Source organism: Chiloscyllium plagiosum, unplaced genomic scaffold, assembly GCF_037043375.1.
Source record: "Chiloscyllium plagiosum isolate Xiang-an unplaced genomic scaffold, Cpla_swu_hap1 HiC_scaffold_8, whole genome shotgun sequence".
Classification (NCBI taxonomy): Eukaryota; Metazoa; Chordata; class Chondrichthyes; order Orectolobiformes; family Hemiscylliidae; genus Chiloscyllium; species Chiloscyllium plagiosum.
Window position 1 is genome coordinate 68408214 of NW_028270146.1, and position 24556 is coordinate 68432769.

Consider the following 24556-nt stretch of genomic DNA (forward strand, 5'->3'; position numbering starts at 1 on the left):
TTCTCCCGTACTGGTACCAGTGGCCCATGAACTGAAACTCACTTCTTCCACATTAGACTTTGAGCCACGTACTTATTTCTCTCATTTCAAGTACCCTGTGATACTTTACAAGTAGCTTTGCTGATAATCCAGATGTTATAACGTTTGAAATTCTGCTTTTCAATTTAATGCCAAGTTCCTCATGCTCCCAATGCAGTACCCCTTTCGTAGTTCTACCTAAATCACTTCTATCTGCATGGGGCCATGAACACTAAATCCTCCCCCTACCACTGCAAGTTTCTTTCCAGCCCAAAACTTGGCAGTGGATAGGGAACACAGCCATCGGGAGTCTCGCTCTTTGGTGCAGAGAATTGTGTCCCCCACCCCCCGACTATATTTTCTTCTTCTGCTTATTCTTTTTCTTTTGTGCCTATTCCTACTTCTACAACTATTACTATTGCTATGCAACAATAACAAGGTTCCTTGAATATCACCCCCTCCCCCACCACCAACTTTACTGTCTTCCTGTAGGATGGGTCCATCGTCAGTTTGCACATTTGCCCTGCAGCTCATTACTCTATCCAAACAGGCTGAGACAGTATCAAGCCACTGGCCAATTTGCAGAGTTTGATACTCCTATTCTCTGGGTTCCCTTCCCTGCCTTACTCAGAGTTACAACTTCCAATTGCTGTTGACTGACAAAATGAGAAGTTCCTATCACAAGTGGTGTGTCTATATCCTGATACAAATATTGCAAGTAACTTTCCCCTCCCTGATGTGTCGCAGTGTTTGCTCTTTAGCTTCTAGCTCAGAAAATCTGAACTGAAGCTACTTTAACTTCAAACAGTGCATATATGTTTCACCTGGAAACAATGGTATCCAGGAGGTCCCACATGCTGCAACATTGACCTATCAGCTGAACTGCCAACCTTCATGAGTTTGAATTACTTAATTATATTATTCATTTATTTATTTTGTCTTTTAACATATTTTAGTATCCAAATTGATGCTAAAGTTAGGATGTTCAAATTTAAGCAAAGAAAAGACCTTAATCACTTAGCAGAAACTCAACAAACAGCTAGCTTCTTTCTCTATAGCTCCATGAATCGAGCTGTTTCTGTGACTGCCTGCCTCAGGGTCTTTATCTTGTCTGCAACTCTCCTCCACCAAGGTCGCATGATGGCACAGCGGTTAGTACTGCTGCCTCAAATATTAGGGACCCAGGTTCAGTTTCAGCATAAGGCAACTGTCTGCATGGATTTTCAATGTTCTCCCCTTATCTGAGTGGGATTTTTCAGGGTACTCTGGTTTCCTCCCACGGTCCAAAGATAGTAGGTAGAGTGGCGAAGCTAAATTTCCCCCTGGTATCCAGGGAGTTGCAGGTCACATGGATTAGCCTTGGTTTAAAAAAAAGAACCCCATGCAGTGTTATGGGGATTAGATGAGGAAATGGGTCTGGGTGGAGTGATTTTTGGAGTGTTGATGCAGACTCGATGGGCCGAATGGCCTCTTTCTCCACTATAGCCATTCTGAGTTCCACTGACTATAGGGAAATGGGATAATAAATAGAATATTTCTCTCTGATAAACTTAGAGCGTCAAGATTTTGATTAACTAATCAGAATTATGAGAGTATGAATCTATTTATTAGGAATAAAGAAATTCAAGGAAAATTAGTGTAAGTTTATTGCAGAGTAACATGATTTCTTTGAAGGCACTTTTCCCACAGAGTAGCACTTAATGTATCCTAAATTTATGTAATTATATTAGGTGACATGGGACATTTCCACATGCTAACTTGAATGCTATCACACAAGTTGCATTCACACAAGTAGAAGGCAGGATTACAACAGGAACAACTTGAAACAGCCTAACACTTGTTTCAGCAACTGGAGACAGAGTTGCAATTTGTTTTTATTAAAATGTACATAATTTACTGCAAATCTGTAACTGTGACTCTCCTGTTCAATAATAATCTGAAATTTTAAAGAATGCATCATATGTCTTATATTGTATATTCTGCTTGCTTCTGTTCACAGTAAAAGGGTCAATAATAAACTTACTTTAAAAACAGGTTAACTTCCATTTGGATGCCTGAGTTAACATCTGGTCAACTTAATCGAGTTACCTGATGGGTAATGAAGGTGTTACAGTAATAGATGTATGTTTAAAAGGCATTTGATAAAATAAGATGTTGGTCAAGCTAGTAGGGAGAAGGTATTTCCTCCAGCAATTAGGTTTTTAACAAGAGTCCAAATTTGATATCCCAGACTTTTGACATTTTTATCCAATACTTAATGGTTTGAAGTACCCATGTCAAGCATTGTGAGTATAATTCACTCATTGCATTAATGCAATTAAGTGATGCTCCATAAGCATGTTTTGCAATATTAGAAGCTGACACTACAGCAGAAAACTGAAGGTGGAAAAGATTACAAAGCAAATTAATACTTTTAGTGAAGTGATCATATGTTGAATCTAGCATTCTCTGCAATTTTGTAAGCAATCAGAAATATTTATGGCTCTTGCCAATAGTGTGGCAGTATGAAAACTCAGTTTAAATGCTTCTTGAATATGTTTATAATAGTTCTCATGGAAGTTATGGCTGAATCTCTGCTAAAATGAGAAGTTCAGATCAAAAATTCTTTACATCTATTTGGTAAATGAAGAGCAGTTGCAGAACACCATTGAACGTCAGAGGGTGAATGTTTCTACATTACAATAAACAGGGACGAATGTTTCTTTCTTTGATAAAATGGTTTTTTGGAGAGATTCATGGTGAGCAGTCTGCTATAGCCCATGTCAGTGTTTTTCTCACAATCATCCTCCCTTCAGCTTATTAACTAGATACTATGGCACAAAGCTCATTGAATCATGAGAGGTACCCACAGCTTCAGGACTTTGCAACATTCCACAGCACTTCAAATGCTGCAAACCACAATCCGTCCTGCACTCTTATCCCGAACAACAGGGCCCAAAAGGGCAACTTAGCTCCTTGCTTTGCTGACAGGGATCTGAAGCTACTTGTGGACAGGGTCATCAAAAAGAGTACAGTGTCTTTTTCTGCTGACTGACAAAGGAGACCATGCCACCAGCTGGACACAGAGCTGACTGAGTCAGTACAATGACCTGGGTTAACAGAAATGCCTATCAGTGTAGGAAGAAAGTCAATGATTTTCTGAACATCACTGCGAGATATGCATATGGATCTGCATTCGATCACTGTCGCCATTGGTGCTCAGCAGCATTGGTAAGGTGAGAAAGGAACAAGGGACCTTAACTGTACTCCAGGTGGTCCTTCCAGAAGGCTCCTAAAGGGAGGAGGAACAACACGCAGAGTCCATAAGACCATAAGAAATAGGTGTGGAAGTAAGGCCATTCAGCCCATCGAGTCCACTCTGCCATTCAATCATGGCGGATGGGCATTCCAACGCCACTTACCCGCACTCTCCCCATATTCCTCAATTCCTTGCGAGATTAAGAATTTATCAATCTCTACCCTGAAAACATTTAACGTCCCGGCTTCCACTGTGCTCCATGGCAGTGAATTCCACAGGCCCACCACTCTCTGACTGAAGAAATGTCTCCTCATTTCCATTCTAAATTGACCCCCTCTAATTCTAAGACTGTGCCCACAAGTCCTAGTATCCCCGCCTGACGGAAATAATTTCCCAGCGTCCACCCTTTCTAAGCCATGCATTATCTTGTACGTTTCTATTAGATCTCCCCTCAACCTTCTAAACTCTAACTAATACAATCCCAGGATCCTCAGCCATTTATCGTATGTTAGGCCTACCATTCCAGGGATCATCCATGTGAATCTCCGCTGGACATGCTCCAGTGCCAGTATGTCCTTCCTGAGGTGTGTGGCCCAAAACTGGACACAGTATTCTAAATGAGGCCTAACTAGAGCTTTATAAAGTCTCAGTAGCACATCGCTGCTTTTATATTCCAACCTTCTTGAGATAAATTATATTTGCTTTCTTAAGCACAGACTCAATCTGCAAGTCAACCTTTAGAGAATCCTGTACCAGCACTCCCAGATCTCTTTGTACTTTGGCTTTATGAATTTTCTTATCGTTTATAAAATAGTCCATGCCTGTGTTCTTTTTCCAAAGTGCAAGATCTTGCATTTGCCTACATTGAGTTTCATTAGCCATTTCCTGGACCATTTTCCTAAACTGTCTAAATCTTTCTGTAGCCTCCCCACCTCCTCAGAACTACCTGCCTGTCCACCTAACCTCGTATCATTGGTGAACTTCACCAGAATGCCGCCTTCGACCAGATCATTAATATATAAAGTGAACAGCTGCGGCCCCAACACTGAACCCTGCGGGACACCACTGGTCACCAGGTGCCATTCCATAAAAGAACCTTTTATCCCAACTCTGTGCCTTCTGTCAGACAGCTGATCCTCAATCCATCATGGGTGGCAAGGTGGCACAGTGGTTAGCACTGCTGCCTCACAGCGCGAGACCTGGGTTCAATTCCAATCTCGGGAAACTGTCTGTGTGGAGTTTGCACAGCCTCCCCGTGTCTGCATGGGTTTCCTCCGGGTGCTCCGGTTTCCTCCCATAGTCCAAGGATGTGCAGGTCAGGTGAATTGGCCATGCTAAATTGCCTGTAGTGTTAGGTGAAGGGGTAAATGTAGGGGAATGGGTCTGGGTGGGTTGCTCTTTGGAGGGTCGGTGTAGACTTGTTAGGCTGAAGGGCCTGTTTCCACACTGTAAGTAATATAATCATTTCATTAGCTCACCTCAAACACCATGGGCCCTCGCCTTACTCAGCAGCCTCCCATGAGGCACCTTATCAAAGGCCTTTTGGATGTCTGGGAAGATAACATCCACTGGGCTAACCTGTTGTTACCTCTTCAAAGAATTCTAACAGGTTTGTCAGGCATGTCCTCCCCTTACTAAATCTATGCTGACTTGTTCTAATTCAACCCTGCACTTCCAAGAATTTAGAAATCTCATCCTTAACGATGGATTCTAGAAGTTTACCTGCAACCGTGGTTAGGCTTATCTGCCTATAATTTTCCATCTTTTGTCTTGATCCTATCTTGAACAATAGGGTTACAACAATGATTTTCCAACTATCTGGGACTTTCCCTGACTCCAGTGATTTTTGAAAGATTACAACCGACGCCTCCACTATTTCCTCAGCCACCTCCCTCAGAACTCTAAGGTGTAGCCCATCCAGGCCAGGAGATTTATCAATTTTATGACCTTTTAGCTTATCAAGTACTTTCTCCTTTATAATGGCCACCACACTGAACTCTGCCCCTTGATTCTCCCTAATTGATGGGATATTACTCATGTCTTTCACTGTGAAGACTGACACAAAGTACTTATTCAGCTCTTCAGCTATTTCCTTATCTCCCATCACAAGCCTTCCTCCATCAATTTGGAGTGGCCCAATCTCTATTTTTGCCTCTTGTTTGTTTCTTAAGTATTGAAAGAAACTTCGACTATCATTTCTAATATTACTGGCTAGCTTACCTCTATATTTGATCTCTCCTTCCTTATTTCTCTCTTTGTTATCCTCTGTTTGTTTTTGTAGTCTTCCCAATCTTCTGATTTCCCAGTTCTCTTGGCAACTGTATAGGCTGCCTCTTTTTCTGTGATACATTTCCTGAGTTCCTTCGTCAGCCATGGTTGTCTAATTCCACCCCCCCCCCGGGTAATCTTTCTTTTCTTTGGGATGTACCTCTGTACTGTATCCACACCCAGAAATTCCTGCCACTGTTGCTCTACTGTCTTCCCAACTAGGCTCTGCTTCCAGTCAATGTTCGTCAGTTCCTCTCTCATGCTCCTGTAATTACCTTTATTTAGCTGTCACACCATTGCATCTGATTTTGCCTTCTCTCATTCGAACTGCAGACTGAATGCTATCATATTATGATTGCTGCCTCCTAAGTGTTCCCTTACTTTAAGATCTTTTATAAAGTCCGGCTCATTACATAGCACTAAGTCCAGAATAGCTTGCTCCCTTGTGTGCTCCATCACAAGTGTTCCAAAAAGCTATTGTGTAAGCATTCCATGAATTCCCTTTCTTTGGATTCACCGGCAACATAATTCACCCAGTCTATTTGTATATTGAAGTCCCCCATGATCACCGTGACCTTACCTTTCTGATATGCCCTAACTATTTCCTGGTACATCTTGCGCCTGTGGTCCTGAACTGCTGGGAGGTCTGTAAATAACTCCCATTATGGTTTTTTTGCCTTTGTGGGTCTTCAACTCCACCCGCACAGAGTGCACATCATCTGGCACTATATCATTTAATGCCATAGATTTAATTTCATTCTTAACTAACAAGGCAACCCCGCCCACTTCCCTGTCTTTTCAATAAGTTGTAAAACCTTGGATGTTTAACCCCTGAACCCCTTGCAACCACGTCTCTGTGATGCCTATCACATCATAATAATTTATGATGATTTGTGTTGTTAATTCATCTACTTTGTTTTGAATGCTTCGAGCATTCAGGTAAAGCACCTTAATGCTAATTTTCTTATCCTCATGATTTCCATCACCTCTACCTAAGTTATCTTTCCTTTTTGTTTCATTCCTAGTCTGCCTTGAACTTAAACCCTGCACCCATGCTAACCTGCTGCTTATCTTTCTACTTGGCTTCATACTTCCTGTTGCTTTCCCTTTTCCTTTTCCCCAACTCACAAGTTTAAAGTCCTAGTGACCTCCTCCATTTATCCTTTTCGCCAGAACACTGGTTCCAGATCGGTTCAGGTGGAGACCGTCCCATCGGTGCAGATCACTCCGGTTCCAAAACTGATGCCAATGTCCCATGAAATGGAAACCTTCTTTCCCACACCAATCTCTTAGCCATGTGTTAACTTCCCTAATTTTCTTATCCCTATGCCAATTGGCATGTGCCTCGGGCAGTAGTCCAGAGATTATGACCCTCGAGGACCTGTTCTTCAATTTCCTTCCTAGAGGTTGATACACCCCAAACAGGTCCTCCTTCCTAGCCTTACCTATGTTGTTTGTCCCAACGTGGACCACAACAACAGGAAGCTACCTCTTGCGCTCCAATATCCTTTCAAGCCGTTCGGAGATGTCCTGCACCCTGGCATCAGGCAGGCAATACACCATGTGGGACTCCCGGACCGGCTCACAAAGGATAGTATCTGTCCCCCTAATTATAAAATCCCCTATAACAACTACTTGGCTTTTTGTTCCCTCCTCTTGAATGGCCTTCTGCACCATGGTCCTCCTGAAACTTCCTATCAACGCTCCAGAGGTACCCAGCACCACCATCTTGAGCAGCATGAGCACCTCCTCACTGAGCTCAGTTTTTGTTTCAAGGCTACTCGACTTCTGTCCTCATGACTGCCTTGGTCCAAGCACGGGAAAAGAGCTAAAGTCCATACGTGAGAGTGATAACCTTAACATCGTGGGTGGCACGGTGGCACAGTGGTTAGCACTGCTGCCTCACAGCGCCAGAGACCCGGGTTCAATTCCCGCCTCAGGCGACTGACTGTGTGGAGTTTGCACGTTCCCCCCGTGTCTGCGTGGGTTTCCTCCGGGTGCTCCGGTTTCTTCCCACAGTCCAAAGATGTGCAGGGTCAGGTGAATTGGCCATACTAAATTGCCCATAGTGTTAGGTAAGGGGTAAATGTAGGGGTATGGGTGGGTTTCGCTTCGGCGGGTTGGTGTGGACTTGTTGGGCCGAAGGGCCTGTTTCCACACTGTAATCTAATCTAATCTAATCTAATCTAATCAAAGCAGCATTTTATTGAATATGGTATCAAGGAGCCTTAGCGAAACTGGCATCAGAGAGAATCAGGGCAAAACTCTCTACTGATTGAAATTATATCTAGCACAAAGGAAAACATTATGATTATTGTAGACGAATTATCTCAACCGAGGACTCAATGCATGAGTTCCTTAGGGTCGTATCCTTGGCACAACTGTCTTCAACAGCTTCATTAATAAACTCCCCTCTATCATAAGATCAGAAGTGGTAATGTCCACTGAAGACTGCAGAATGTTCAGTACAATTCGTGATTCCTTAAATTTTGAAGCAGTCCAGCAGAACCTGGTTGCAGAATCTCCAGGCTTAGGCTGATGAGTGGCAAGCAATGTTCACATTATAAAAGTGTTAGGCAATGACTATCTTCAACTAAAAATAAGGTAACCATCACTCTGTGATTTTTTTCAATGGTGTCACTGTCACTGACTCTCCCATTATTAACATTTTGGATGTTACCTTAAACAAGCCTTGTGTATAATGTGGCTATGAAGCAAGACAGTGGCAAGGAATTCTTTGGTGAGTAATTCACCTCCTATCTCATCAATGCCTGTCCACCATCTACAAGGCAAAAGTCAAGAGTGTGATATAATTTTCTCCACTTGCACGGATTGGTGAAACTGCAGCAATATTCAAGAGTCTCAATGTTATCTAGGACAAAGTAGTATACACCATCTTCAAAATACACTCCATTCAACACGAAAAACAGTGGCAGGACTGGTGTGCCATCTGCAAGATGAATTGCAACAGCTCACCAAGATTCCTTCCTTAACACGTAGAACAATGAGGGCAGCAGATGCATGCGAACACCACCATCAGTATGTTCCCCTTTATGTCACTTAGTATTCTAACTTTGAACTGTCTTGCTATTCCTTCACTGTCATTATGTCAAAATCCTGCATCAACTTCTTAACAGTACCGTAGGTTTCCCTACTCTAAAATGTTGATAATGGTTCAAGAAGGCACTTTCTCAAAGGCAATTGCAGATGGTAAATAAAATGCTGGCCTACCCAGCAATATCTACATTCCAAGAACCTGGAAAAATATCTGTTTTAAAGTAGAATTTTATTACATGTGCATTAAAAACGTTCAAAGAAAATTAAAAGCCCTTCCAAAAATTTGCATTTTATTTCCTTGTAGGTAGTGTGTAAAATGAACAATTACTGCAATTATGGTGCCATGATTACGCTCACCAAAAATGCTAAAATAAAAGTTTCAATTATGGGTAAAGTTTATGTTGATGTTAGAAAAATGTAGTAGAATGACTTGAAAGTTACAATGTCTAATCTGTTGCTGATGTAACAAAAACATATTAACGCAATGGCAACTGAAAATAATGACTTAAAATGATGCCTCCATCAAACATTTTATCTAAGTAAGGAGATACTTTCATAGTGAGATTTTTTTAAAATCTGTAGATGAGCTTGTTAAATTTTGATAATTCTAAATTGATAATTTGAATATTTTTAAATCGCACTCAACCCCAGGAACGTGCTACCTATTAGGTAATGTGCTGTTTTATTTGACCCTAGTGCAAACAGTTGGAGCAGGAGCTTCATCTTTTGAAAGAGCAGAACCAGGCATTGGCAAACAGTACGACACAGCTGATGACTGAAAACAACCAAGAACGTGCCTTGAAGGTAAATCTCTCACATTCTGAGTCAGGTTAGGGTTGTAAGCCATGGATACCATTTCTGACCTACTGGTATCAGTTATGTACATATCAGTACTATTATCGTATGGTGCTTGCCAATAACTCCTCTTTTAAACATGGATACAATGTCTTTCGATGCAATTTTATATTTTTCTGCTTTTATATTTTGTATTCTGTTTCTATTTATGTAGAATATCAAATTGGAAGATAGGCAGGTGGAAACTGCTATTTCAGTATTTATATCTGATCAAAATTTGGACATCATTTTTATCTATAGATACTGCTTAAATTTTTTGTCATTACATGGAACTGAATAATCCATCTCTAGTTCAAAGAATATATTTACTCATGTTCATTATGTTTGAGTTTACCTTTTCTTCTTGTTAAGTGATCATTTGAATCTTTAGTAGCATTTAGCAGTTGACATTTTTGTAAATTACATCCAATTCATAAAACCAGCACCTTTTCCATAGTGACATGTACTGATGCATAAGTAAACTATAGAACTTTCTTCTGTCGTGCCAGTTTGTATCTAGCATTGAATCCATAGGTCTGACTTGAGCAACCAGACTCCTGAAGGTATTCTGGTACTCAATTATTGTCGGAACAGACACTTTTAACCAACTCATTCAGATTCCTGGAAACCGGCAGGAACGAACCAGCTCTCTGTGTTAACATCGCAAGCTAGGTCAAAAGTATGAGCGCAAGCCAAAAGCATAGACTAAGTGGTGTAAACACAGGAAGCTGCTTTATAGTTATATTAAACTGCTGTCTTAATTCTGATTAAACAAACACCTGTGTGAAAGGCACTTAAGTGAGCCGATGCACAAAACAGCTTCTAAAATGCTTCTAAATAAAGATGTGTTTCATTGTGTAGCGTGAAGTATGATTTGACCCATTGTGGCCAATAATAGCTCTCTGCCTTCAAAGGAAACCTATAGAAATGTCAGTTGTTCTCTAATTTAAAGTAAAAGAGAACTTTGGGGATTGTCATATCAAGCCTTCTAGGCTTATAGTTTTCAGTTTTGCCTCTGATTTATTCCAACGGGTAAAATTTTTCTTCTAACGGCATTAATCTGAATTCTGCTCTGAATTAGGTTTGTGAGTGAACTTGAACTGATAAATAGAGAAGTATAAATTAGTTACTGCACCATTGTAAAAGTTCCACCTGCATTTCTCCCTGCTTAAAGATGTTACTTTGATATATGTCTGTTGACATATATCAAAGTAACCTGTACAGGAAGTTCTCCTATAGCACCATGGTTGTGATCCAGTGAACCTTCCTTAAGAGGATCATTCAATATAAATAATGAAACCTATGGGAAAAGTGGGGTTGGGGCAGACCAGCAAAAATGTATCACTCATGATTGCTTAAAAGGTTGAAATCATATTTAATAACGAAACAAAAGTACATTTAACACAGTACATTTTAAAAAATGTAAGATAACTGCTCCCTACACTACCTCTCACAGAAAGCTGGTCTGTTGGTAGCTGACATCGCGCATGTACAAAATGGCACGAAGAGCGGCACCAATGTTGTGCATGCGCAATATGACAATAACATTGGCGCATACGCAGTGCAAAGACCATGACTTTGTTACAGTTTGGATCTGATCTGTGTTCTAAGGCTGTCGTTTCTCTCCATTTGTTTGTAGAGTCTACTGAATGGGATGATTGCTTTTGATAGCCTCAGAGCATTGCTCAGGCTCAACAGTAACAAAACCATGGTGTTCACCACACTTCAGTATGGAGCAAACTCATGGGTTCTGTACTGCTGTCATGTGCACCATTTTCTTGTCTGTGATGGCATCAATAAGCCTGAATGACAGTCAGTCAGGAGATTTCAATCATCAGCAAAAAGAAGTTCACAAATCATTTTTTTCTTCATTTGTTGTGTGAGCCTGAAGATGCCTGTGATTTGAAAGACCTCACAATTACCTCCCACCTGCATCCTCCTGTCACATTCGCACCTACCTTCCCCCCCCACCCCAGCTCCACCCCCACCCCACTATTTATCTCTCAGCCCCCTTCCCCCTCCACATACATGATGAAGGGCTAATGCCCGAAACATTGAGTCACCTGCTCTTCTGACGCTGCTGTGCTTTTCCAGTGCCACACTTTTCAACTCTTCATCTGTCCAGGAGCATATATAAACTCGTTCCTTTAGGTCTTCCACTGCCTGATGTTTATTGTGCTGAAGAAGTTGGTGAGTAAGATGAGGGCCAACTGCCTTCGTAGCATTGACAGTTCAGAAGGGATTCAAAGTTGCTGTTTTTCCTTTCATGTCCGTACTGATTCTTGCAAAACTGCTTCAGCATATCCAGGAACCTTAGTTTGAATCCAAAATTCTTAAGGATTTTCAAAAGTTCATCTCTGCTCACAGTGTCACATGTCTCAGTAAAGTCTATAAAGGTGACAAACAGGCCTTTGTTTTGCTCATCGCACTTTCTTTATATTTCTGAAGTGCAAATACCACATGGGGTGCCTCTATCTGTTCTAAAACCACACTGGTTCTGTGTGAGTCAAGTGTGGTGCAGGAAAAGCATAGTAGGTCAGGCAGCATCTCAACAGCAGGAGAATGGATGTTTCGGGCATAAGCCCTTCATCAGGAATGAGGTTTTTGGGCCAGGGGACGCTGAGAGATAAATGGAAGGGGGAGGGGTTGTGGGGAAGGTAAGAAAGGTCGGTTCTCCTGCTCCTTGGATGCTGCCTGACCTGCTGTGCTTTTCCAGCACCACACTCGACTCTAATGTCTAGCATCTGCAGTGCTCACTTTCTCCTGGTTCTGTGGGAGGTTTGCTTCTGCAATGGTAGGCACACACTTATTCAGAAGTATTCTCGCCAGGATCTTTCCAAGCAATAAACTGGAGTGTGATCCTGTGGTAGTTGGACTAATCTGATTTTTCTCCTTTTTGAACAAGGTGATGATAACTCAATTGCAGAGATTCTGTGAAACCTGCCTTGTTCCTCTCTGTTGGCCACAAAAATTCTTGACATGTAGCTTCGGGCTGCCATTGTTCAAGGCTTTATGTGGAATTCCATTGACTCCAGAGAGACTTAAGAAGAAGAGAGAACAAGGTCAGCTGACTATAAGCCACTTATTGCAGAAGTTTCCATTTTACCCTCCAGGAATACGCAAGATAGGGATTAAAAAGCCAGTTTCAACATTACTGAAGTGAACTATTGGGCCTGAATGCTTTCCTGAGTACCAGCCTGAATTCCAGTGTTAGCATACTTTGAAACCACATTTGACATTAGTCATCTGTATTGCAGTTAAAGACCCTCTCTAACTCCAAGTACAGCAAGCTAGTTAAAAAGGAAACTGTACAAATAATTACTGTCTCTCACCCTGAATACTGGATTTCACTCATAGACAACAGGCATCAGAAATTCATAGTTTTGCATATTGTTTGAGATTAAGCCTCATGAACCTGATTATTCACAAAACAATGTCAACACTTCCAATAATCTCCAATGCAGTGACCACAATATTCAACTATCTAATCTTGGGAAACAATATAGAAACTAGGTTAGATGAATTGGCCATGCTAAATTGCCCGTAGTGTTAGGTGCAGGGGTAAACATAGGAGAATGGGTCTGGGTGGGTGCGCTTCGGCGGGTCGGTGAGGACTTGTTGGGCCGAAGGGCCTGTTTCCACACTGTAAGTAATCTAATATAATCATCTAATCTAATCTATATCTCTATTTAATATTTTTATCTCTCAGGATTTCCTCTGCTTCTAATCAGTGTGTCTGTGTTGTATTACTAATTCTCTTGTTTCGTAATTAATAAACTCACTCTTTGTTGTTTCAGAAAGTCTGGTTAAATTGGCTGCTCTTAAAACATAGCGTTTGTATCTGGGAGAGGAGTATCCACAAGGCAAAGGGAACCTTTTCTAAACTAAGTTGTTGCAGCCATCCAAAAGAATGGGTTCATGAACAAGGGAAGCCAGTTCACCCCTCCTCATTCTACAGCTTAACAGTATGGAGTATCTTAAAATATAACAAGTAGGGAAACCTCACTGGAGATCTGTTTGTAACAATATGTCTACAAGATGAGGTTTGTCAGTTGCTGACTTGAAAATTTAAATCAGTTGTTGAGCTTAGACTTGAACTGAATGTTCTGCTTTGTGCAAGTGAACCAGTGGTCTAGGTGACATTTAGCACAATGTGACTATAGTATGTCCTTTTGGTCATGCTGTGGGAACAAAATGTAGACTTTAGTACTGATATTCAGAGTGGAGATGTATCCATGTGACCTTGAAATGACTTTTGGTTAAAAAAAAAGTGCAAGTCCTGGACAACATGGTAGTGAACTACCTTCTTAAACCACCACAGATGATGGTGTGCCCAAGTATCTGCTGACTTTGCTGTTCTAACTGGTAGAGTTTGTAGGTTTTGAAGGTACTGACAAGAGAAGCTTTGCTGAGTTACTGCAATGCATTTTGCATATATTACATACTGTTGCCACTATTTAATCAGTGATGAAGGAGTCAATGTTGAAGCTGAGGGTTGGAAAGACAATCAAGTGGACTCTTTGTTCTGGTTGGTTTCAAGCTTCTTGAGTGTTGTTAGGGTAGCATTCAACCAGAGAGGTGGACAATATTTCATCACACTCCTGATTTGTGTCTTGTAGATGGTAACCAGGCACTGGGGAGAAAGGAAGTGAGTTACTCACTGCATAATCCTCTGCCTAATATTCTAACTAAGACAATAATTTACCTTGAATTGCATTGGCTTAATCCCTAACAAAGCCTCTTGTAAGGGCTTTATATAATGCCTTCTGGAATTCCATGTAAGCAATTCTATGGACATATATGGACATTTATTGTCTAATGCTTTAGTTAATTCTTCAGAAAACATCAGATGCATTATGCATGACCTACCCTTTATAAATCACTGATAAGCTCAAAGGTTTCACATTGTTCAATTACCCTATCCATAATTACACCTCAAGTAATTTTTCAAGTAATGATGTTTGACAAAGTGCTTTCTTCTCTTGGCATTTGTTCGCACACTAAGGTTTTAGGAAGATTGTACTAATCAGTTGTCCTCTTGTGGATAGTCATCCATAACTGGCAGATTCTCCCACAGCATGTGCAAGTGAAGGTACTGTCCATGCTGGAGACAATTGAATCCAACCTGCTCCTCCTTTTCACTTTCATGCTAGTTCTTTATGCAGTTTGAAAGGTGTCTGTAATGCCTCCAGATAGAAGGTACTTCCCATTGGGCCCAGACAGAAGTGGCGCACAGAAAGGGACTTCTTCAGGGACTCCTTGAAACATTGGACTCCATTTACCAGTTGACAACTTTCACAATCTTGCAAGGGCTCAAAGATGTCTTCTACACAGATCTCCACCCAGAATGTTCCTTCCAAGTATAAAATTGTCATCCTTGATGATTTCAACAACAGAGATAGCCATGGCAGTCTGGTGTGGAAGGATGTGCTCAGACACCATGGAGTTGGAAACTGCAGTGAAAACAGTTGTAAAATCCCGGAACTCTGCAGAAGAACAGATTCCCTTCTGGCCACACATAATCCTGACTTGGAAGTATATTGTTGTTCCTTCATCATCTTGGGATTCCCTTCCCTAACAGCATTGTGGGTGTTCCTACATCGCAAGGGCTGCAGTGTTTTAAGAAGGCAGCTCACCACATGTTGTCCATGGCTATTAGGGATGAGAAATAAATCCTAACTTCGGTGGTGATGGCCAACATTCCATGATAAACAAAAAAAAAGTGGCAGAATGGCAGCAAACAATGGGAATAACAGGCAGGTACTCTAATTGGCAGGAGATAGTTCAGAATGTTAAAGAAGAATCTATGTTAAATCCCCTACTGTTGAATCAAATGATTTATTTGATTAAACTGAAAACCACATACCCACTTTTGCTATTGAAGCAAAAATAGTTTGTATCAAAAGCAGTATTTGAAAACACAAAATTGCATCAGGATATTAATGGATTAAATGAATGGTCAAAACTGTGGCAAATCAATTTGTATAGCATTTACCATGGGAAAAGATATAGAAGCTAGGACATTTGGGAAAATAAATAGTGATGTCTTTTTTCGAAGTCACATTAGAGAGGAGGAGAATTGGAGGTCTTAAAATGCATGAAATTGGATAAATCCCTAATCAATTGTATCCCAGGACATTGTGGGAAGCTAGGGAACAAATTGCACGGCCCCTAGCAGAGATATCTGTATCATCGATGGCCACAAGTGAGGTGCCGGAAGACTGGTAGGTGGCTAATATTCTGCCATTATTTAAGACAGGCAGCAAGGAAAAGCTCGGAAACTACAGACTGGTGAGCCTATACAATAGCTCTCACTCGAGAAAAAAATACCACTGAAAATAATGGGACTAAAGGCAAGTACATCCCCCATAGCACATAAGTTGCATTCAAGGATTTTAAAGGAAGTAGCTACAGAGATATATTGTGCACTTGTAGTAATTTTCCATGAATTTGTAGATTTTACAAAATTTTCAGAGAAGTGGCAAACCACCAATGTAACACCCTTATTCAAAAAGAGAAAAAGACATAAAAAAAGCGAAATAGAAATCAGTTATCTGAATATCTGCCCTTAGGAAAGCATAAGAATCTATTATAAAGGAAATAATAACAGAGTATTTAGAAATACACAATCTAATCATTGGAGATTAGAAGAATGAGAAGTGACCTTATCTAAGCATAGAAACTTCTCACTGATTGAGGGAGTGGTAGAGTGGGGAGGAGTGCTTGACAAGGTAGAGGCAAGAGATTGTTTCCCTTCTAGGAGACTCTGTGACGAGAGGGCATAGTCTCAAAATCACACATTTAAAACAGAGACAGAAAGGAATTTGTTGTCTCAAAGAGTGTGAATCTGTGGAATTATTTAGCACAGATCTGGGTGATTCAGTATATTCATGACTGAGGTAGACAGAATTGTAATCAGTAAAGGAAACAAGGATTATGGAGATGACACAGAAAAGGGGAGTTGAGGATTGTCAGATCATCCACGAAGTTGTAGAATGACAGAACAGCCGAAAAAAGCCCAAATGGCCTTTTCTTCACTCACTTGTGAGACATGGGCATCACTGGCTGGCCAGCATTTGTTGCTTTTACCAAGTTGCCCTTGAGAAGGTGGTGGTGATCTGCCTTCTTGAACTGCAGTCCATGTGCTGTAGGTTGGGAGAGAATTCCACAATTTTGACCCAGCAACGCTGCAGGAATGGTGATATAGTTCCAAATCAAGATGGTGAATAGGTTGGAGGGGAACTTGCAAGTGGTGATGTTCTCATATACTTGATGCTCATGTCTTTCTTGATCATCGTGGATTTGGAAGGATCTCTAGTGAACCTCCGCATTGCATCTTATAGATAGTACACACTGCTGCTACTGAACATTGGTGGTGGAGGGAGTGGATGCTTGTGGATGGTGCGGATGGAATAGCAAGGGGTGGTTAGATTGCCTTTTATTTGAGATGGTCATTGCCTGGCATTTGTATGGTGCAAAAGTTACTCGCCGCTTGTCAACCTAAGCCTGGATATTGTTTAGATCTTGTTGCATTTGAACATGAACTGCTTCAGCATTGGAGGAACCACAAATGGTGCTGAACATTGTTCAATTATCAGCAAACATCCCTACTTTTGACCTTTTCACGGAAGGAACATCATTGACGATGCAGCTGAAGGTGGTTCAGCCAATGACATTACCCTGAGGCATTCCTGTAGAGATGAACTGGATCTCCTTTCTTTTATAGTTTATAGATACCAACATGAGCAATCAGAAGCATGTGTCCATCTGATAACAAAAATGACAAGAGGGCTGCAAGAGTTAAGGGGAACATGGCCAATGTTTTGTTCCAGGACAGTGTTTTGATTAACTTTTCAGTCAGGAACAGTTGTGTGGAGTCAAGAGTACTCAATGTATTTCAACTTTGTGATTGGTTCATGGTCAAGTGCTACCGTATTTTCTTTGGGAAATAGAGGAGAAGCTTCTAACATTAAAAGCAAAAGCACCTAAATCTCTCCTGTGTGGAGAAGTAACAGAAAATCTCCTTGTAGCTATTTTCAATCATCATTTTCCTGTGAATGGCTATCTCAAGATTCTTTAATTGAAAAGAAAAGGAGAAAAATTATCTACAGAGACACTGAAAGGGCGATTCATTAAACAGTGAATGAAAGACTGGGAATCGGTGTATCTATAATCTCTTAGGGCACAGTGGTAATATCTCTACAGCTGGACCAGGAGGAAGTCCCACCTGCAGCAGAACTATATGATAACATCTCTGAACAGATTCATTAGCAAATATTTATCAACAACCTCTGGTCATTAGCAAAGAATCAGAAGAAATTGGAAAGAAAACAAATAATTGATGTCTATGACCTAAACTGGTGCCAGAACTCTGTCTGTGACGTTTTTGTCCTTTCCCCACCTATAATATTTCTACCTTGTCTTGTTTCTTTGTGTCTGTTTCTTCGTGTATGGAAATCTTTTAAAAAGTATATTAAATGTAATCGAGTTATAAGCTAGCAATTCATGTTCCTTTCTTCTGTTTTTAAAAACAGTTTGCAACAGGTTAATTTTAAAAATTATCCCTTCTCTTTAAAAAGACCAAAATTATCGAGCCTTGGAATAGAATCATTGAATCCCTACAGTGTGGAAACAGGCCTTCGGCCCAACAAGTCCACACCAACCCTCTGAAGAGTAACCTACATAGACCCATTCCCTTATCCTATATTTATCCCTGACTAATGCACCTAACCTACACATCCCTTGAACACTATGGGCAATTTACAAGGCCAATTCACCTAACCTGCACATCTTTGGATTGTGGAAAGAAACCAGAGCACCCAGAGGAAACCCATGCAGATATGAGGAGAATGTGCAGACTCCACCCAGGCAGTCACCCGAGGCCAGAATCGAACCCGGGTCCCTGGCGTCGTGAGGCAGCAGTGCTAAATGCTGAGCCACCGTGCTGCCACTGAACATCACACCTTCCTTGAGTCAACAAAGATTATTAGTTACTAAACATGAGAAGAATTAGTAATGCAGTACACATAGACATGGATTAAAATAAGAGATAGGATCCAAAATAAGTTATGTGGATCAGTTTCTACATTACTTGTGAATAGCAAATCAGATTATGTTATGGCCATTATTGTGTTGAATAGTGGCAAGATTATTTTTGATATTCTTAGTTTTGCAGGCAGATGAAAGTTTCTTTGTCCAAGTTTCTTTTAGAACTATGCACTCAGATTGACAGAGAGTCTTCTTGGACCTGCAACACAGGTGTAACTAGGGAATAGTTTTTCAACTGTGATATTCAAAGCACCTTAGTATTCATAGCCTGGATGGTGCTTATAAGAGCTTTCAGTCCCACTAGTCCACTCTAGTAGAGTTGAAATTGACTTTGAACCCCAGTTCTTGCATATTCCTGGAGTAAAATTAAAGACATTTCTGAAAAAGGTGGCTTTCTGCTGAGAAGAGAGAAGATACTCAGCCCTCTCTCTTGTTAAGTGTCTTTAAGTGTTCCTGTAGAACTCCTCTTTTTGAAACCGACACATTTTGATATTAAAAGGAAAATAATTTTATAAATGCTTCCATTGTCTCTGATTGGCCAAGGCATTGCCATTAAGAAAGCAAAGGGAAGTGAGAGGCTCCCCCCCCCCCCCCCTTTGGTGTAAAATTATGTCCCAATACATGTGTGAATCATAATGTAACACATGTATTGGGCCAAGCAGTGGAATGTGGTGAAACGGTTAAAAATTATGTCCCAATACATGTGTGAATCTAACCGGAATGGAGGTGTTGCTTAGTCCCGTGTGAATCTTATTACACACCTCCCCGTGTGAATCTTCTTATCTGTATGTAACCAGAATGGAATGTGTTTTTTAGCCTTGCTCTGCTGTTCACATGAATGTTTATATCTGGAAAAGAGTATATCAGCTGGAAAAGTCTCCAGTTCGGTGAGTCTGCTCCGGGGTTACGTTTAACCGCCGAGCGTGGGTTGTTGGCAACCGCTCTATGAGAACTGACGGCTCCCAGTTCCGGTAACATGTAGAGTGAGTATAAGCCAGACCCGTTGTATGAGACCTGGTTGTGGCGACGCTGCGGGGAATAAAATGCCCATATTCTAGCAGACTCGCCTCTTGGTCGTTTGTTCTGTGTCAGACTACTCTCCTACGAACCTGACCTTGAGAATTTTTTTAAAACACCCCCCCCCCCCCGCCACTTCCTGGTTAATCTACCTTGTGTCAGTGAGTCCTGTTATGACCTTGACTGATTATATTAAATTGATGTATAGTGAGGATTGCTCAGAAAGTGCTACTCAATCCAGAATCACATTTGGTAGTAGATATTTCATCTGGATATGGTAAGCACAGCTTGATGGAACCTGTATGCAACCAGTATGCAACCTGTCCCCAAACTCCAAAAGAACATGCTGATTGAGTTGATCAGAGTTGAGATTAGAGTGGCGCTGGAAAAGCACAGTAGGTCAGGCAGCATCCGCCCGAAACGTCGATTTTCCTACTCCTCGGATGCTGCCTGACCTGATATGCTTTTCCAGCGCCACTCTAATCTAGACTCTGATTTCCAGCATTTGCAGTCCTCACTTTTGCCTCTTTGAGTTGATCAGACAATCATGTTGAACCATATTGCCAGCATACATGGCATTACACGACACAGAATTTTGTAACCAAGTTTCTCAATTATGGGACAGTCATAACAACTTATGCAAGAATTGCAGCAGCCTTTACTGCAATGAACCACAATATAGTCATTGTGACAGTGTGAAACAGCACTTTTAAGCTGTTGCTCAATTTTTTTGACATAAATTGCCTTTCCAAGGTGATTTGGCAAAGACAAGCATCTTTTTTAAAATGCAAATGGTGGTATTTGATGCATTTACCAGTTAATGCTATTTTAAATAATAAACGATAATTTGATCAGAATAGCCTTTCTCCTGCAGAGTGGTTTTGAACTACCTGTTTTTGTATCAAACTTGCAAAGTGAGTAAATAGTTTGGGTTCTATTTACAAGATTTCTAATGAATTCATTCTTGTAATGCACGAGCTATACAAATCATACATGCAAGGTTTTCTAGCCAGCACAGATGTCATTGAGCAGTGAGTGTATGCTGATGGAGTTAGCATAATCCAGGACCTCTGAGTTGCTGATCTTGTCCTGCTATGAGATGCAAAGGATATGTCAGAGGTGGCATAGGTGGGAACTGTTCAGCTTTTTGTCCTGGCTAGCACATTTTCCAGGTGTCACCACTATAAAAAGGGGCCTTGAAAATGCAGGCTTGGTAGGTTCTGAGTTTGGCATTCTCAGTTAAATTGCTGATGTGCCACACACTCCTACACAGTTTGTATGTATCTGCAGTGTTTCCAATGCATGTGTTGATTTCAGCATCAGGTGATTGTGGAACCTTGAAATGTGAAGCTATCAACAATTTCATGCATCACAAGCTTTAAATGCTGATAGGCAACTTTCTGACAACACCCTGGACTGAAACATTTCTCTTCCGATGCTGATGATGCAACTAAACTCTTTACTGGTGCGCTTGCCTCTGCAGCGGCTCCTTAATTTGAATGTAGTGTAGCATTGTCAGGGTAAAGCAAATCCCTGGCGAGTATACAGTGTAACTTTGTTTTGGATTTTAGATGTGTTCAGATATGTAAGTAGATGCCCTCTGTGGATGGCCTGATGACATTTTCTTTGCTGTTTATTCATGGAATGTGAGCATCACTGGCTGGGCCACCATTTATTGCCCATCATAATTGCCCAGATGGCGCTGAGCTGCTTTCTTGACAACATCAAAAAGATGAATATGCCAAAGAGAGTCAGCACCAGAACACAACCTTGTTTGACCCTTGTTTGCATACCTCAAGTGGTTCCAGTGGTACTGTATTATAGCTGACTTTGCCTACCATGTTGTCATGGAGAAAGTAGAACACACGGAGCTGTTTCGGCAGGCAGACAATTTTCGGCAGCTGCTTAAATCGACCAACTCAGCTGTCATATTTGAAGGCCTTAGTGATAGCAATGAAAGGAATATTTAGCCATCGCCTTTGTTCATAGTATTATTTTTCATGTGCTGGCAAGCATCCAATTGTCTTTGAGATGATAGAAATGAGCCACTTTCTTGAATCCTTGCAGTTCATGGAATATACTTCTAGTTTTATTAGGGAAGGAATTCTAGGATTTTGACCCAGTGACAGTAAACAAAAATTTCAAGTCAGGATGGTGTGTGATTAGGTGGAGAATTCATGCAACTGTTGCCCTTTTGAGTACTAGAAGTTGCAGGTTTGGAATGCGCTGTTAAAAAAGCCGAGATGAGTTGGTGCAATGCATCTTGTAGTACACTGCTATCACTGTGGACCAATGGGGATCTTGTATCGATGAAGCAGGCATGTTATGTTTTTCCTGCACATAAGCTGCTTTATACTGGAAGGTGTTGTTTCTTGAGTGGTTTGGATCTGCACTGATCCATGGAAATGGAGAGTATTCCATCACACTCCTGGCTTAGTGGCACTAGGGAGACAGGACGTGAGTACCCCCATAGAATTCCCAATCTCTGAGTGCTCTTGTAGTCATAGGATTTATATTGCTAGCCTATTTAATTTTCTGGTCAGTGATAACCCCCAGTGATAATCCTGAGGGTTATTGCCATTGAATGTCAAGGAGCCATTGCTGGCTTCTCTTTTGTTGGAGACTGTTATTGCCTGGAACTGTGTGATGTAAACATTACTTGCCAAATGTTAATATAAGCCTGGATGCTTTTGGGCAGGATGTGGCTGGGCAGGGTTCCATATTATCAGGTTGATGCTCATGACTAAATGTGCTGGAAAAGCTAGGCTAGGAACCTGAATACTTCTAGAACATAATTATTCAATACTCTTTTCAGAATGTTGTCAAGGCCCATCACCTTTATAGTGTCCACTGCCTTCAGCAATATCTTTATATTGAATGGAATGAACCTAACTGAAAGACAACTGGCATCTGTGACACTGAGGCTCTCAGGAGGAGACATATATAGATTGTCCACTCAGCATTTTTGGATGCAAATGCTTCGGCTTTATCTTTTGATGTGCTTGTTAAATAAGCATCATAACCTAATGTCAATTTTCTGCTTTTTCCCATACCCTTGCACATTTTTTATTTGAATAATCATCCAACTCTCTCTTAAATGCCTCAATTGAATCCTGCCTCCACCACAAATCCAGGCAGTACATTCCCTAATTACTGCTGGTTAAAAATGGTTTTCCTCACTTTACTTTTGCTTCTTTTGCAGCTAACGTAAAATCTATGTCCTCTTGTTTTTGTTCTTTTTACGTGCAGGAACAGTTTCTCCCTGGCTAGTCTACACAGCCCACACATGGTTTTGAAAAACTTGGTCAGATCTCCTCTTAGCCACTATATTTCCAAGGAGAACACTCTAAATTTCTTCAGTCTGTCCTCATAAATGAAGTTTCTTATCCTTGGAAACTAGGTTTCTGCACTCTCTCTAATGCATTCATATTGTTTTTCCTGTAATTGGTGCCCAGAACTATACATAATACTCCAGCTGATGCCTGACATGTACCTTGTACAAGTTTAACATCACTTCCTTGCTTGAATATTCTCTGCCACTATTAATAAAACTGAGGATACTCTATGCTTTACTTTCTGCTTCCTCCATCTTCCCTGTCACTTTCAGTAATGTGTGCACATGTGCAACCAGGCCCTGCCATTCCTGCACACTACTAAGAATTGTACCCTGTATTTTATATTGTGTTTCAATGCTCTTCCTAACAAAATGCTCCATCTCATATTTCTCTGCATTGAAACTCATCTGCCACCATTTGTCCACTCCGCCAACTTGTCTATGTCCTTGTGGAGTTCAAGACTGTCCTCACAGTTTACAATTCTTTCAAGTTTTGTGTCATCTGCAAACTTTGAAATTGTCCCTGTCTGCCATAATCTAGATCATTCATACATATCAGGAAAATCATGGGTCCCAACACAAACATTCCTCCAGCCCCAGAAAAATTCATTGATCATTACTCTGTTTCTTTTGTATTTTGTACTCACGTTCCCACCAACCCGTTTGTTCTTTGACCTATAAATTTACTCACAAGTCTATTATGTAGCACTGTATTGAATGCCTTCTGAAAGTGCATGTGCACCACATCAACAATGTTAACCACATTGAACATTACACTTCAGAACTCTATGCTGGTTCTTCCTAATCAAACCCCTTTTTTCAATGTAACTACCAATTCTATCCCAAATAATTGTTTCTTGAAGTTTCCAAATCCGGAAGATAACTGGTTAGTTTGTAATAATAACGTCTCTTGAACAAGGCCGTAACATTGCATTTCTCTCTGGCACATCCCCCGAGTCTCGTGAAGACTGAAAGATCTTGGCCATTTCAATCCTAACTTAATTTAAAATCTTTGGATACAACTCATCCAGTTCTGATGCTTTGCTCAAGTTTAAGTACCAACACTTCTGCTCTGACTGACCACTTTTATGACTGAGTTCAGTTTTCTGTCACCAAGGCCTGGGTAGCAAATCTCTCAATATCACTTGCTTTTGTTGCTTATCATTCCTTCACTTTCACTGCATCACAATTCCGGAGCTCCATCCTAACTGCACTGTGAATATAACTGCAAAAAATGGATTACAGCCATTTAAGAATGGCTCGTAACAACTTTCTCCAGTGCAATTAGGGATGAGCAATAAATATTGGCCTGGGCAGTCATGTTCATATCCCATGAACAAATTTAAAAATTAATCAGTACAGGAATATAATTCATAACTGCTGTCTCTTACATTGTGTTAATGCTCTACAGTGAAACTGGAGTCTCCTCTCTAAAGCACAAGTCTGGCTACTCATTATCAGGATCCTCTCTTGACCTCCCTGGTTGAGTTCAAAGGAATGCAAGCATTAGGTTTTGCACTGGCTTAGTTGCAAAGTCTATAGGAAAACTACAAATTTGTAATAAATATGATAACTACTGCTTTTCTTTTGTTTGTGATTTGGTGATGTGTTGTTTATGCTTTTCTACTTTGTGATGCAACTAAATGGAAACAATAATTATGCAGTAATTATATTATTTATAATTATTACAGTTTTAAGAACCTATAAGGATTTTAAGGCTAATTCATACACTGGAGAAGCAA

General features: G+C 40.8%; 1 protein-coding gene across 6 annotated transcripts in view; it reads left to right on the forward strand.

Annotated features, from left to right (window-relative positions):
- The window catches only part of mipol1 (mirror-image polydactyly 1), a 414430-nt gene that overhangs the window by 247086 nt on the left and 142788 nt on the right, over positions 1-24556 (forward strand). For all 6 annotated transcript variants that reach the window (XM_043697844.2, XM_087989940.1, XM_087989937.1 and 3 more), the window contains one exon: positions 9278-9385. In XM_043697844.2, the coding sequence (XP_043553779.1) occupies positions 9278-9385 (108 nt within the window). The remainder of the gene's footprint in view (positions 1-9277; positions 9386-24556) is intronic.